This window comes from Notothenia coriiceps, unplaced genomic scaffold, assembly GCF_000735185.1.
Source record: "Notothenia coriiceps isolate Sejong01 unplaced genomic scaffold, NC01 NC01_scaffold00022019, whole genome shotgun sequence".
NCBI classification, from domain to species: Eukaryota; Metazoa; Chordata; class Actinopteri; order Perciformes; family Nototheniidae; genus Notothenia; species Notothenia coriiceps.
Genome location: NW_011354720.1, coordinates 1,406,527 through 1,421,042, shown reverse-complemented (window position 1 = coordinate 1,421,042; position 14,516 = coordinate 1,406,527). Strand labels below are relative to the sequence as shown.

Sequence of the window (14,516 nt, the reverse complement as noted above, 5' to 3'; positions counted from 1 at the left end):
GGGGGGCAGGTGGTTTTATGAAGTGGAGATGTAGTGGCACTACCTTGGGCCGCGAGGCTCTGTTTAAATCAGAGCCCTGATGGTGCCAGAATCCTCTCTATGGCCTATATGCCCCCCCCCTCCCCTGTTTAGAATTAATCCACACGGCCACCACTCTCCCTCTAAGCTCATTCTTTAGCACCTAAATTTAAAAAGGCACCTCATTTATCTATCAGCCAGCCCCGGGGCCAAGCCTGGATATACACCTCCTCGACCGTATGCAGGGAGTGCGTCCTTGAGTGTGTGAGTGTTTTAGAGAGCGTGTCCGCATGTGAGAGCGCGTGACTGAGAGGCTGGAAGTGAGTGTTCTTTAAACTCTGAGTGCAGCTCCTGCTCATGCACACACACACGCCGGACACGAGTACCAGCCCCTCGCTATCATGACACTTCATCACCGCCGCACATCCTTCTGCTCGCAGCGCGGCAATAACAATTACCCGACGTGGAGTCCCAACTCTACGTCCATCTGCTGCGGGAAGACACGCATTCACACGCAGAGGTATTGGAAATCAAACACACTGTATTGGACAGGCAGTGTGTAAATGCTCGACTCGCGTTGCGGTGTTTCGATGCTGCAACAGTTCATAACCTCTGTGTTTTATAAACCATCAAAAATGGATGGAAAAAGGCAGCTTTGAAGAGGGTTTCTGCAGGATTTTCTCGCACAGTGTGAATACTCTGTGAACAGATGCTGTGCATGCAGATACAGTCATCATCCCACAAGTCCTAATTTATGCATCTTACTCCACCTACAGTAGGAAGTCTTTGGAATACAGGGCAGAATTATACCATGGATTATAGATGCAAAGACAGACACAATTCTACTACTCCTCCATGAGTAGAATATCCACAGCAGGTGTTCCTAGTCTTGATGTCGAGATTCTGAAGGCTCCAACACAAATGATTGTCACTCTAAATTTCATGCCAAGACACTAATTGACTGTGGAAATAAAATACGCTCCTATTTTCCACAATCCATAGATCAAAGTAAATAGAGGAAAAACTTGTTTTGTATTCACAGCCATGAATTGCGACAGCCTTCTTTAGTCCCTCTTTGTCCCTTTCCCCCCCCCCCCTCTCACCCAGGAGGCCCTGATCATGGCCAGCATGGAGCACCCCCACCTGGTGCGTCTGCTCGGCGTGTGCCTGAGCCCCACCATCCAGCTGGTCACGCAGCTCATGCCCCACGGCTGCCTCCTCGACTACGTGCACGAGCACAAGGACAACATCGGATCGCAGCTGCTACTCAACTGGTGTGTCCAAATCGCCAAGGTAAGCGGCTCGGTCACGAGTGGACGGCATCTGGCGCTTGGCAGGTGTGACGCTTGTACTAGATATTATGGGTTTGTGTTAATGTCATTGTGACTTTTTTTTTCTCCGAAGCCAGCATGTGGCGGATGGTTACATGAGGAGGCTCGCCAAACTCAGTGTCACCCCGAACAAGGTCCAAATTTGCAAAAACATGATATGACTGACGTTCCAAATTCCTATTTAAACAGCTTTCTAAACAGCTTGAACAATGTCCATGATCCCAGTGACTTCTCAGTTACGTGCACCAGGCTTTGTAGCATTGTAAGATATATGCCAAATGTGCGCCGGTTTACTGTTGTTGACTTGTTTTGAATCTCTTTCCAGTTCGCCCCTTATTATCATCACTATTTGACACGCTGATCATTTCCCCAACCCTTCACAATGACTTGAACTCAGTTTTAGAAGCACATCAACACGCATTATTCCTTTAGGGAATGAGTGACAGGGCAAGAAATTGACAAATTAAAAGCCCATTCTCCGAGACAGCAGTAAGGCTTGAAGTACTGTGTGTACCTTTGCTTAGCTACAGAGCATTTGTTTGCAAATGAAGTCGATGCAGCTTGGTAGTGTGACTATTGGGTGAGATTTGAAGTTATAACTCTGGGATGGCAGTAGGGTGCTAGGCTGCTATTACATGCTGGGCAGGCAGACATCTGCTGTGATACAGAAGCTTCCCCCAACATCAGCTCTGACAAGACAAACAACTGTTTATATTCTGCCAGTGGATTTTGTGCTCTCCAAATGTGCCAGTTGTATAATGAAGATGTGTGGTTCTATCCACTTAAGTTTCCTGTGCCTCAATGAAGCGCTTGTATAATACAAATATTCCACTGGTCAAGCCAAATGATCTTTGTCTACTGACAGAGCATCTGTGTTGCTTAACCGCAGGCCAAAATTCAAGACAAAATGATGGTAGAAAATCATATTAACAATTCAGGGATATTGCCAGTGTTACACATAGCTAACTGAAATGGAAGAGTGTGATCACAGTACTTGAAGTGACAAATCAAATGGAAATCAGCCATTGCTTTCCATCACAACAATATAATTGTCAAAGAAAGGGAAGTTGACGTGTGTTGGGAAATGTTTATTTTCATCAATCAAACCCTTTTTTATATTACTTTATCTCTAAGGACGCATTTATCTTAGGGTGATGCCATAAAAAAACAGTAAAATCATAAATGACATGTTTCATAAGTAACCCGCTTTGCCATTCTTCATATCATTTCCTCTTTCCAAAGGACTCCCCTGTCTGTCGGGCCTTTGGAGTCGATTCATATTGGTCATTGTTAAAGGCAATATTCTCTTTCACACGCTTGTTTCATTTATCTGAGTTTGGGATGAGAGCTCTGGTCTCACCGGGTTGTGGGTTAGTGTTGGAGGTCTTAACCCTTAATTCCCCCATGATGGATGATTCCCAAGAGCCGGAGCAGCAGGTTACTTAAGCAGGTACTTATTGCCGTAATTGGATTCGATTTCACCTGTAGCAGTGCAGGGGGGGGAGTGTCTTCTAGATGGGAGGAAGAGCTAGAGAGGAGATGATTCACAACTCTCTTCAAAACACACACTACATACATGCAACTGTGTATTATTTGATTCCAATAACTGTCATTTCTTGTTGTGTGTTGATGTAGAGCGTGCACGATGGTGCCGGACTGGTTTATTGGAAATCATTTTTTATCGAGTGGAATTGTGAATCAATTTGGTCCAATCCATATTGTTTCTTGTGTTCCTACTTTCCTCTGAATTACCTATCCTTTCCATTATTGCTTGCATTTCTGTCAATAATGGTTTGTGGTTGGAGACACACCAAATGGTCTCTAGCTATTCTGATATCCGAAGAGAATTTTAAATTGATAGAAATCTATGAAATCATGACTCTACTTCTCACTTGAGTTATTACCTGAGTGAACATGTTCCTCACGAGTTAATGGATTCAAGTCTTCCTCAATACAGCATGATGTTTATTTGTTAATCATTGTGCCATTTAGAGTCAAAAATATCAAGTAGTGTATGCTTTCGAGCGGGTTACCTTGTGATTGACAGGTTGCTTCCACTTCTGTTGTGGCAGTCTACGGTTTTAAGCGTTGTTATTGTTAACGGCAGAAAAAAGTTAAAACAAATTCATCATTATTATATTTTACAATTATAAAATGGTTACCGTTGGCTATTCCAATAATTCTAGAGTCAGGGGAAGAGAGTTAGACATTTAATGTATTTACAAAATCCCATAGATTGTGATGTGTTCATCTGGAGTCACCAACGTGCTCTCATTCTCCCCTCACACTTGATGCTAGCATGGCTAAAAACTAAGCTGAACCACATCAAACTGCTCATGGATCAAATCGAGTCAATTACATTCCCCTCTTGCTGATACAGGTGTGTGTTCCCAGTTGCAGCAGGGAGTCTATTTAACAGCATGTCATGGAGCTGATGTTAATCCCAGGTAGCGTGTTTGCTCTTTGTTTTATTAGCCTCTTGGATCCAACCCACAGGTCCTCAATCACAAAGCCCTGAGATATTTTTCAAGGCAGAAAAAGACAGACATTCTCTGCGCCGTGTTACTTTCCATTCATTTGTGCTTCTTTGTGTGTATTTGAGCACATGCCGAAGTGTGTTTGAGCATGTGAGGAGAATAAATAACTCTGAGACCTCTTCCCTGAGTGATCTTTGCACTCTCAAGGTAATGATGGGGAACCTGTCCTCCAGGTGAATCAGCATCCTTTGGAAAGGCACACCATTTTCTAGAAAAGGGTAGAACAATTTTCCCTTGGACTTCAGTTAGCTTTGAAAAGGGTATAGTTAAGACAGAGGACAGAAGACAGGAAGGGAGGAAGAGGAGTAAATAGCATAGAGAGGGATATAGAGGGGCCATAGGATACAGTTGATACATTCATCAAAGGCACCTTATTGTGTTCCTTATATTAAGAGTGCCAGTAGTAGAATTATTGGGTTATAACTTAATAACTTCATTATATCATATCCGCTGTTCAATATGAAGCTCTAGGCAGAAAACAGTTAGCTTAGCTTAACATAAAAATGGCAACATGGAGGAGAAGCATTTATTATAGCTTGGGATGCTTTTGTTATTACGTCTGGATATCTTTAACGGTGAGGGGGGAAATCAAACAAGTAGAAGAAAGATTCCATTCACTGAAACCGTCTCTTTGTCCTGACCTTTGCTTTCCATTATATTGTGAATGAAAGAATCGTTACTTTGCTGCTAATACTTGCACTCTTCCATAGCGAGACATGGTAAACCTTCTGATCGTGACCACACAGCATATCCCGAAGTGAATTAAAGAATGTCAACACAATTAATTCAGGATATGTAATTGAAGCAAGTGTAGCCTGATAATGTTTGACACAAAAAGGGAAATACCTACTTCTGAAATGTCTCCTATAGCTAAGGACTATTGCACAATGGAACGAGTGAATACCTCAAGACAGCGCCTAAATAGATTAAATGTACTGTTTCCCCATAATGTGGTGGCAATTTGCCATTTCCCCCCCAACCATCGCCACAACAACAGCACGAACAGCGCCCGTGTGTGGGTGCTGACCCGGGCAGGTGACCGCTGCGCCGCAAATTGATTGGCCGAGGCCTGTCGCCAGGCAGTGACTCTTCATCACTGAGTGTTTTGGGCATTGAGATAATGGCCCCCATTAATCTCCAGCCACACTCAGGGCTGCCCCGCTCTCACCGCCACACACACACAATGAGTGACGCTCGCACAACGGCGCACACATGCTTTAGCACACATTACACTGGACACACACAGAGGTCTCTTTAGATCTGTGTGAATGGCTTCTAATTTATTAGTCTCCATCATTCTTTTCCTTTTTTTCTACGTCCCTTTTTACTTCTTCCTGTTGGTGTCCTTTCCTTTATTTAGTTTCCTCATTGTCCTTTCTTCACCTCTCCTACAATCTTTATTTCCTATCCTTTCCTTTCTTTGCTTCATCTTTTATGTCTTCCTTCTCTTTCAAATCCTTTTCTTACTATTCGTCTACTGTCTACCCATTCAGCTTTATCCCTCTCTTGTCTTTCCTCTACTCGATTTTAAACATGTCTTTAAATCTGTCTATTCTCCGTTACCATGGTGGCCATGTGCTTGGGCTCACAAACGGCAAAGTTCACCCTAGATCTCCTTCCACATACCCTGAAGTGACCCTGTATGTGTTTGTGTGCAAATGTTTGTTCAGTTGTAGAACACTAGCTCTTTTTTTAATGACCCCGTTCTCGTATTTATGTCTCTGTCTGCATCTCCCTCTTGTCTCCATCTTCTCTTCATCACTCACTAACTGATTCTCTCGTTTTCCCCTTCTCTTTCTCACACTCGTCCTCTCACACACACATACACAGCATCTTTTTTTCATTAGGTTTTGGATTATTAATGGTATAATTAGGTTTGGGATGTATTTTAATGAACAAATCAATCACTGAATTAAATATGGGATCGGAACTGAGTGTATGCGAGGCTACGGGAGTCTTTTAATTTGGCTCTCATCTCCTCCAGTCTAACTTTCTCTCTCCCTCCGTCCTCCTCTCACAGTCTCTCCTCAGGCTCAGTATAATGGAAGTCGCTGTCCTGCCGGTGAAATGATTGTCTTTGGCAGTGAAGCCCCGGCTGGACATGGGTCTTGATTGGTTTGTGGGGGGATGGCGCCTTGATGGAGGCTTGAATCTAGGCCACATACTAACATTTTGTTGGTGAGCAGTGAAGGGGTCGGTATAAACACACCCACTGGCGAACGTTGGACTGACGTTAGAATCCCTCAAGTAGCACTCTTCAGTATTGGCACGGTTTTACAAATTCACCTCAGATCATTTCTCCAGCTCAATCCTGTACTATTTTGAAACATGTTTGGAAGCATGTGTGATGTCACCTATTAGTTTGTGGACTACAGTTACATCTTGGCCAGCGCCATATTGGTTTTTAGTCGTTGCAATTCTGTTTTGTTTTTTTTAAATCATAGGTCGCTGAAGTCTAGGGCTGAACGATTAATCGACTTTAAATCGATATCGCGATTTTAAATGATGCTATTATCAAATCGCAAAGCCTGTGATCTTTTTTAACATTTTTTTTTTGAAATTTTTTTACAATTATTTTTTTCTTCTTGTGTGTCAGTCATCCACACCAATCAGAAGTGCCGTGCTCCACATGTACCAGCCATTGTTAACCAATCAGAAGTGGCCCATGATAGAAGGTGATAGACAGATTGATCCAATCACCTGTCAAGTATTTTTGAAAGTGCCTGCCCTTTCCAAATGGCTTCCAATGGAGCTTTCCTAGATGGTTTGGTGAAACAAACCGTCTGAGTCAGGTTAGTAATGCTCCATCACATGTTTCTATTACAGGGTGAATCTTAAACTGAAGCTTGACTTTAAAGCAACCCAACGGAAGTTTCATGTAAGTTTAGTTCTTTCACTCGTAGCTCGGGCTGCGGGGGTGCTAGAGACGGGAGCATGTTGATACGACCTTCCTAGCCGGAGTTACGGCCGCATTTTACAATAAACTTAAATTGGGTCGCTTAAAAACAAATATCGCAATTCAAATCGCAATCGCAATATTCGTCAGAAAAATCACAATTACATTTTTTCCCAAAATCGTGCAGCCCTACGCTGAACTACAACGAAAACAAAAAACTTTGAAAAGTAAGAATACACTTTGAAAGAAAACACAAAGACCCACAAACAACTGTCGGCCCACTCCTCTATCATAAATGTGCAATATGGTCTACTTTAATTAAAACTCCACCTTTTACAACATGCTGTATTTTACAAACAGTGGAGCATTAACCAATTAGAAAATCGCTTCCTAAGGGTAATAAATAGGCGCTGACACATCTGCTTACATGTTGAGAGAAGGTTGCCTCTTGGTGTACAAACACCATGGCAACATCATTAAAATGGACAGTACAAGCTTCGGGCTATGTGCATGGAAAAGCACATACAGTCAAAAAAACACTCTCATAAACACACACACTTCTTTTTTCCATTGCTTAGTCAGGGAAAGTCAAATCTGTGCACTTTTTAAATGTGTCTCCCAATCTTTGGCCCCATGTGTGCTCAGCCATGTGTTTATATTCTTGTGGGGACACACCAACGTGTACGCTCCCACATCAGAGCGTGTGCTCAGATTTGCATCCCGAAGTGGCTCCCCGGAGATGCCACCCGATGACTGGAGATCCAATCTGGTCAAGCTTAGCGTGGAGCCCTCTGTGTCATTGGCTTCCCTGCATACGCTGCTCTGTGCTGAGCAAACACATCTCGCCTGTTCTCATTAGCCAAGCCTTAACACTTCATTCCCCTCCTGCACTATCTCTCTCCCTGCCTCCCTCAGCACACATCCTTCATATTTTCCTCCCTCATTGAAGGATGGATTTCAGTCTTTGCCTTGAATCAAATCACCTTCTTCTCCTTGCTCATGTTATCCCATCTCAATAAGAGTGACGTCTCAATGGACTGCATGCAGGCTTGGACATGTGTATTTAGACATTTACACCCATGTTGAAATATGTTCTGATATTGTACCCTTGTGATATGTATGTATTGTTTGCTAGGGCGATACATTAGCTTTCTGTAACAGCAACCGGCTCAAATATATCTGTCTGTGTATATGTCTCATGCTATTTGAGCAGGCTTTCCTTTGTGTGCTTCCTAAAAGTTCTCCATGCTCCGTTTGGTATCCCAAGGAGTTAGTAGAACACATCTTTGTTTTGCATATATAGCCCTCACATCTTTATACCTCATTGAAAAGCACTGCCTGTTAGCTCCCTCCCGTGGGAAACCCCAAGAGACACTCATAAAGCATATCTACTTGGATCTTGCTTGTAAGAAGACCATTAAACATGTTATATATTTACATATACAACTATATTAAGACAACATACTAGAGTTCCGAGAGCAGTACTCGTCTCCATCATGTTGATGTGAATAGAAGGTGTTTCAACAGGAACAATTGTCTATAGAGCGATGAAAACAATTATGATTATGGACTGAACAGTAAAATGACTCCTGCCAACAGCGTTTGTTTATATTCCTGTTAATGGATGAGAAGCAAACAGATCCGCCTGTTTATTATTAACATGTTGAATGTGTGTTTTCTGAGGCGCGCCATTGTATGTTAGAACTATCGTTTTAATGTGTGTACTTTTGGCCAAATGATATCCTCAGGTTTAACGCCATTTTGGGTGGCTTGTACTTTATCTTAGTTTAAGTACATGTTTGTAACCCGCTTGGTTTGTTAAACCTATTTTGTTGCAGAAATACTAATATAGTTTCCATAAAAGTCTTGAATTTGCTAATGTTAATAATTCAAACTCAAAGTCTTCTTACTATCTGCTTCCAGAGCTTCAGTCGATGAAGTTTACATATCAGATGGAACTGTGGAATTAAAGTTGTCCATGTTGGTTTGAAATGAAACCACCAAAGTTGCCGCTAGGCATTTGAGTTAGTATATGGAGTTGTTTTTTTCTCATCTGAAGGAATACTTTGGCTGTAAAAAAAGACCTTGTGTACTCTCTGGCTGAGCTGCCTTGTTTGTTGTTTTTTCTAAGGTTTTTCCTAGTCTTTTTGCTTTATTTTAAACAGTCTCTCAAATCCATGCACATAGAGACAAGATACAATGGAAGTCAGGGCAAAACAAAAAGAGACAGCATAACAATCACAAATGAATTAATCATGTCTCGATCGTGTTCACCATTGTCAGTTAAGAACATTGTAGTCAATGATCCTTTTACTTTTTCTACTGTTACAAATTATCAAGTTACGGTGAATTTAATACAGTCAGCAACCTCCAGGCCGTGTCCATGTTCAGCAATTCATTTCCCAGGGGCTTCATTAATATTGCAGTCCCACAATTCTTTGCATCTCAGAGCTTGTCAGGGAAACACATCACGCCGTGGTTACCAAACAGTGTGAAACAAAACCAACTAATGTGCATTCTGAGCAGATTTCCCCATCCTCCAATGCACACACATGGACCCCTCCCCGAACATGTCCTTGCTGATGCACCAAAATGAGGGTGGAGGTAGACTGTGAAGAGTTGGCGGCGGAGGGGATAAGCCCCCCGGGTCTTTCTAATTATCTGTAAGGATCAGCAGTGCTCAAGGATGCATAAGGGGAGGGATTTTGTCTGCCAGATCCACGGGGTAGGGAGGCCTGATTGCATCGGTCACCTCTCTCCATACACACCTATTACTCATGAGAGCTGAGTCTCATTAGACACAGGCATATGCACGCTCCCAGATGAGAGTGGGAGACGGACATTTGCGTGGATTCTCCTGCAACTCTGCATACGTTTTTGAAATCTGTTCATAAAACGTATTGTTCAAACTTCAATAACAATACCTACCTAATAATCATGGACTCATCATTTATTCAAGTATTTAATTGTACGTTTTCACATTATTACATTTCTTGTATTAATCAAGTTTTTATTTACTACTGTGTTACCACTTTTACTGTAATAACAGATTTGTATTATATTATTTTTTATTTTATTATCTTGGTTTATAGTCTTAATCTTTCAAATTGCTGATTTTTTAAAATATTTTCTATTATTTTTTACTTGTTGTCTCAGGCATCGGTATACAACTTTTAACTGCACTTGCATTAAAGGTGCTACATATGTCATTTTAATAAAACTAACTCAGCTGGATTTACTAAAGTAGTAATTTTCTGGAAGTAGACGGCAGTATAATAAGAAAACATGTGCGTGTTTGCGCATAATGCAATCGTGTTTGAATGCATATGATTTGTATAAGCACTCAAACATCCAAACAAGTGTGTTTACTCACAAGTGTATGTCCACATTTCCACTTTAGAAGTTTGAATCAACGCCAACGGCTTCTTGCTGTGATTAAAAACACAACTTCTCATCAAGTATATCGGACAATGTAAAGACGTCGCTTGGAGTATAGCCTCGTGCTCGGTGGAATGAAATAAGGATCAGATCTTCGGTCCTTTTTCTTCTCTCAATTACTCTCTGTTTGCTTCACCTGCCGAACGCAGAGGCCGCTGTGCTGTCACCGTAACCCATCATTAGCGCTGCCTATAGGCTATTTTAAACGTCACAAGGTCTCAATCTTACCGGCATTAATTGATGCTTCGATAGTGCCATCACCCGGCAAGGAGATTTAGCCGCATCGCTGCACATGTCATCTTGTGTTGCCGCTAAATATTGATCTGAAAGCAAGAAGTACTTTGTCTTCATATGAGATGGATTCAAGCTACGTCTTTCCTCAAACTTTACTGATCAAAAAGTTTCCCCTTCTGTAATTCCACTGCAACAGCCCAAAAAGTATTGACATTTGCTCATGTAAATGTGCCAGCAGCCGTCTTTTATTGCCTGCACAGTGACATTTTGGAGGGATCTTTTTGTCCCACAGGGGAGTTGTGATCATGGCGACAGAGCTTAGATCATTTTACATTTAGTTCCCTCTCTTGAAGTGTAGGTAATTAAGAACGGAAGCAAAAGACGAAGACATCAAGCGGCAACAAGTTCCAAAATTGGGCGTAATTCCCCAAACGTTCTTAAGAAGAGATCTGTTATTAAACCACGATGCACTCTCAGAAGAACACTTAAGAACAACTTAAAGCTGACGTGTTTGGGAAAATAATTGCTTTCAGTTCAATTCTATTTAGAAAAAGAAATGAATTCATTATCTTTTCATTAGCTTTCAAACCATTAGGGCCTTTAGGTCAGTAGTCCGGCCAATTATCGTAGACGTGGAATTGCCTGGGGGACATTTCTTAAAAGGTGGCACTAACTTCCAATTAGACTCATGGATTACCAGGTCGAATATCAGTGGGACATCACAAAACTGGTTAACGGCCATTTTGGAAGTTCAACCCTGACTCAAATCTATCAACCTTTGTATGTTCTGCCCTTATATGGCAATCAGCAACCTGCTCATTTGGATCAACTTGAATGAAACATCCTGGTAAATGAGGCCCATTGTTCTAAAGTACCTCTCCCACTGAAGGAATCTCCCCCTCTCCCTCTGTACACACCCCGCACTCTCACAGGTGCACACAGATGCTCACACACTCCTAAACACACTCGGCTCAGGTTGATAAATCGGTGCATTTTTTCCTGCACTGTGCTTCCAGAGAACGGCTGAATGCGGAGTAAATGGGCCTTCACCCCGACTGCTGCGCCACCGCTGAGCTGTCGTTATGGGTATATGTCACATCATGTCACATTCACCTGGATCGTTCATTAACCATCCAAACCATCCGCTGACGCACTTAGCGGCTTATTGGTTTCCGCGGAGATAACCCACAACTGTACACCACCTTGGCATAGCTTCTTGTTTTTTTTTTCCTCGCCTCTTTTTCTTTTGCAAATTGCTACGTGCCGAACCGTGGTGCAAAGTGATTTCAACGCTTCAGAAGTAAATTTGTGTGGATATAAACATGATTAAAGAGAGGCGCATGTGGACATTGACTTGTGGATTCTTCGATTTTCCCCTTTTTTCTTTAACACACATTTTTTCACACGTGCTCTTGAGACTGCCAGCTCGGTGGGAACAGCTTCCAGTCTATCTCGCGTGCAGCACACACCATGTGACGGACGACCAAATGCACCACCATTGTGGTTCCTTATCGCACAGGGCCCAGTCCCCCGCTCTCGGACACCCTTATTGCTCACATTGTATCTGCTTCTTCGCCCATTGGGTGGGGTTTGCCAGGGGATGGGGGTGGGTGCACCACATGTGGCGCTCTTATCGCTCCCTCCGGAAACAGACACCTCACCTTCTGTAGGAAACCCAGCATGCCGTCGTTTCCTGACATGAATTCCTCATTAAATGAGCTCATGGATGTTTGTGTCAATTTACCATTGATGCTTCCTCTAAAAGCATGTTGCCTGGCAACCAACGCAGACATGCTTAATAATGATTCCCCGTCAGTGTATAGGTAATGCTGTCGATATCACAGACAAACATTGGAAGTTGAATTTCTAACCTGCTGTACTCCAGCATGTCCGTCCTCCTGTTTCTCCACTTACCTTCCAACTGCTCCCCTTTATACCCAGCATCTTTTATTCCACAGCATCTCTCCCCCCCCCCGCTGGGGTTTACTGCTCCCCGCAGTTCCACACCACTCTACTCTTTTATTCATGCTTGGCGTCATCCTCTTGTTTTCCTCCATTGCCGAAGACTCAGATCTCTAGTCCTCCTTTTTTCCCTGCTTGCAAGGAGGTGCTAATGGGTCACAGACCAGCCGTGACCCGGTCTGCTGCGTGCTTCAAAACACTTTTAATCCCTGTAAACAATCCAGGGCTCCACTGAGATGAAAAAAGACCTCGGTGTTTTAAAGAACATTGATATTATCCCGCCTGTGTCGGGTCAGACGAGGATAAACTACAGAGAACAAAAAAACAAACCACATCCTCTCTCGATTTATTTGACTGAACTTGAAAATAGCAATTAAAAGCCTGATCCATTTTTCTCTGAGACAACAGCACAACAGCAGAGAGGGGTAAACTATGAAGAATGTGAACAGATGTAAAGATGGCTATCACATGAAGAAATGTGCTCGTGAAACTATTTTTGCCCATGGGTGACAGTGCTGCTGACTTGTCCTAAAGCATGCTGTGACTCTTGCAAAGGTCTTAGCTGAACAGCTGTTCAAAAGTTCCATAAAGTGCAATGTTAAAAACCAAAGTGTTATATTTCACACTCGCATGGTAGCACTTCATGCTCTGAGGGCTTAAAACATACCCTGCCGTCATTTTGGATGGGCAACAGTGCTGCTGGGTCCTTGACCTTAATGCTCCAGTGTAGCATGTGGCTCACAAAGCTCCCACGGGACCTTTCATACGGGGTTCAAGTACGTGTTTTTCCTGTTTTATGCAGGCCCCGAACCAAATAATTGTACTTAAAGCTGCTGCTGCTTCTGTTGCCTTTCTGAATCTGACATAATGTCAACATTAAAATGTGAGTTTTGTTCCAGAGTGCCAACGCGTAATACAAATTAAATGACGCAGGTTTTCCAAGTTCACGATGCAACACGTGGTTAACCTTGCAATTAGGGTTAGTTAACAAAACTAGTTTGTTATGTAAGCGAGGAAAGTAAGATGACTCCTTGAGGTGTCGTCACGTGACATGATTTAGTGACATTTGGTTTCACACGGGAAGTGAACACAAGATCAACAAGATTCAGGCCTCCTTAGCTCTTTTCCCATGACATGCTAAGCTTTCATACAGAAGTCAAAGGTTTTCTTTCAATAACGTAAGACATAGGGACTTCTTCTGAGAGAATGTTACCAGGATCTCACGATGTCGCAGGTTTTTCTATGCCCTCCTTTTAAGTCCACAGGAGCTTTAGTCTGTGCTTAAGGGCTCTGATGTGAACTTTGGGAGCCTTTGTGCGGATTGGTCCTGCCTGCAAACCTGCCAAAGAAATGGATCATATGTTACATCTGTAGTTACGCCAATGAATCACATTACCGTTGTGCATACAGGTTTTTTCATTAATAAGAGTTAAAAGTGTTTTTATTATACTTAGTAGGAAACTAGAAGTGACAGAGACATGATGCATTTTCCCTCCGTTTGTGTACATAAGCCCATGCATCATCCTGCCCTTTAAAGGTCAGCCGTAAACATACTGTATACTTTAAACTCTGAGTGCTGCAGCTGAGTGGAAAGTTTGGAGGGCCTCAAACGCTCTCGACACAGAAAAGTAATGTCTGAGAGAAAGCACAACGGGATTCTACCTCTCGGGGGTGCAAAGAAAGGTTTCCTCTTTCATTGGTTTTACCAAATGGAGCTAAAACTTCATCTGCAATTCACAACATGACCAATACGCATTAGCATGAGTAAGAAAACCTTGCAACCAATCAGTGAAGCTCCTTCTTCCTGTCAATCGTACGAAAGTAATATATTGTGTGGACTCCAATAAGTACGATTTCTAATGGAGCAGGAACGTTGTTTACCAAACGTGGCAGGTTTAATTACTGCCCCTGCAACTTCCTGTGCGATCGACAACACACAAGTTATGTAATCACAAATGATCCAATTCCATTTAGAAACACCTCAGGACTCCGGGGATTGCCTCTCTTAAGCAGTGTGAAAGCCGCACGATCAGCGGGACCCTCTAAAACCGGGGGCTGCCCCCACATCCTCCTCCGGGACGCTGGTGTTTACCGCCCGCA

General features: G+C 42.7%; 1 protein-coding gene across 1 annotated transcript in view; it reads left to right on the top strand.

Moving 5' to 3' along the window:
* Positions 1 to 14,516, top strand: part of LOC104953634 (receptor tyrosine-protein kinase erbB-4) — a 58,029-nt gene that overhangs the window by 29,434 nt on the left and 14,079 nt on the right. The window contains exon 11 of the mRNA XM_010780606.1: positions 1,129 to 1,311. Coding sequence (XP_010778908.1) covers positions 1,129 to 1,311 — 183 coding nt within the window. The remainder of the gene's footprint in view (positions 1 to 1,128; positions 1,312 to 14,516) is intronic.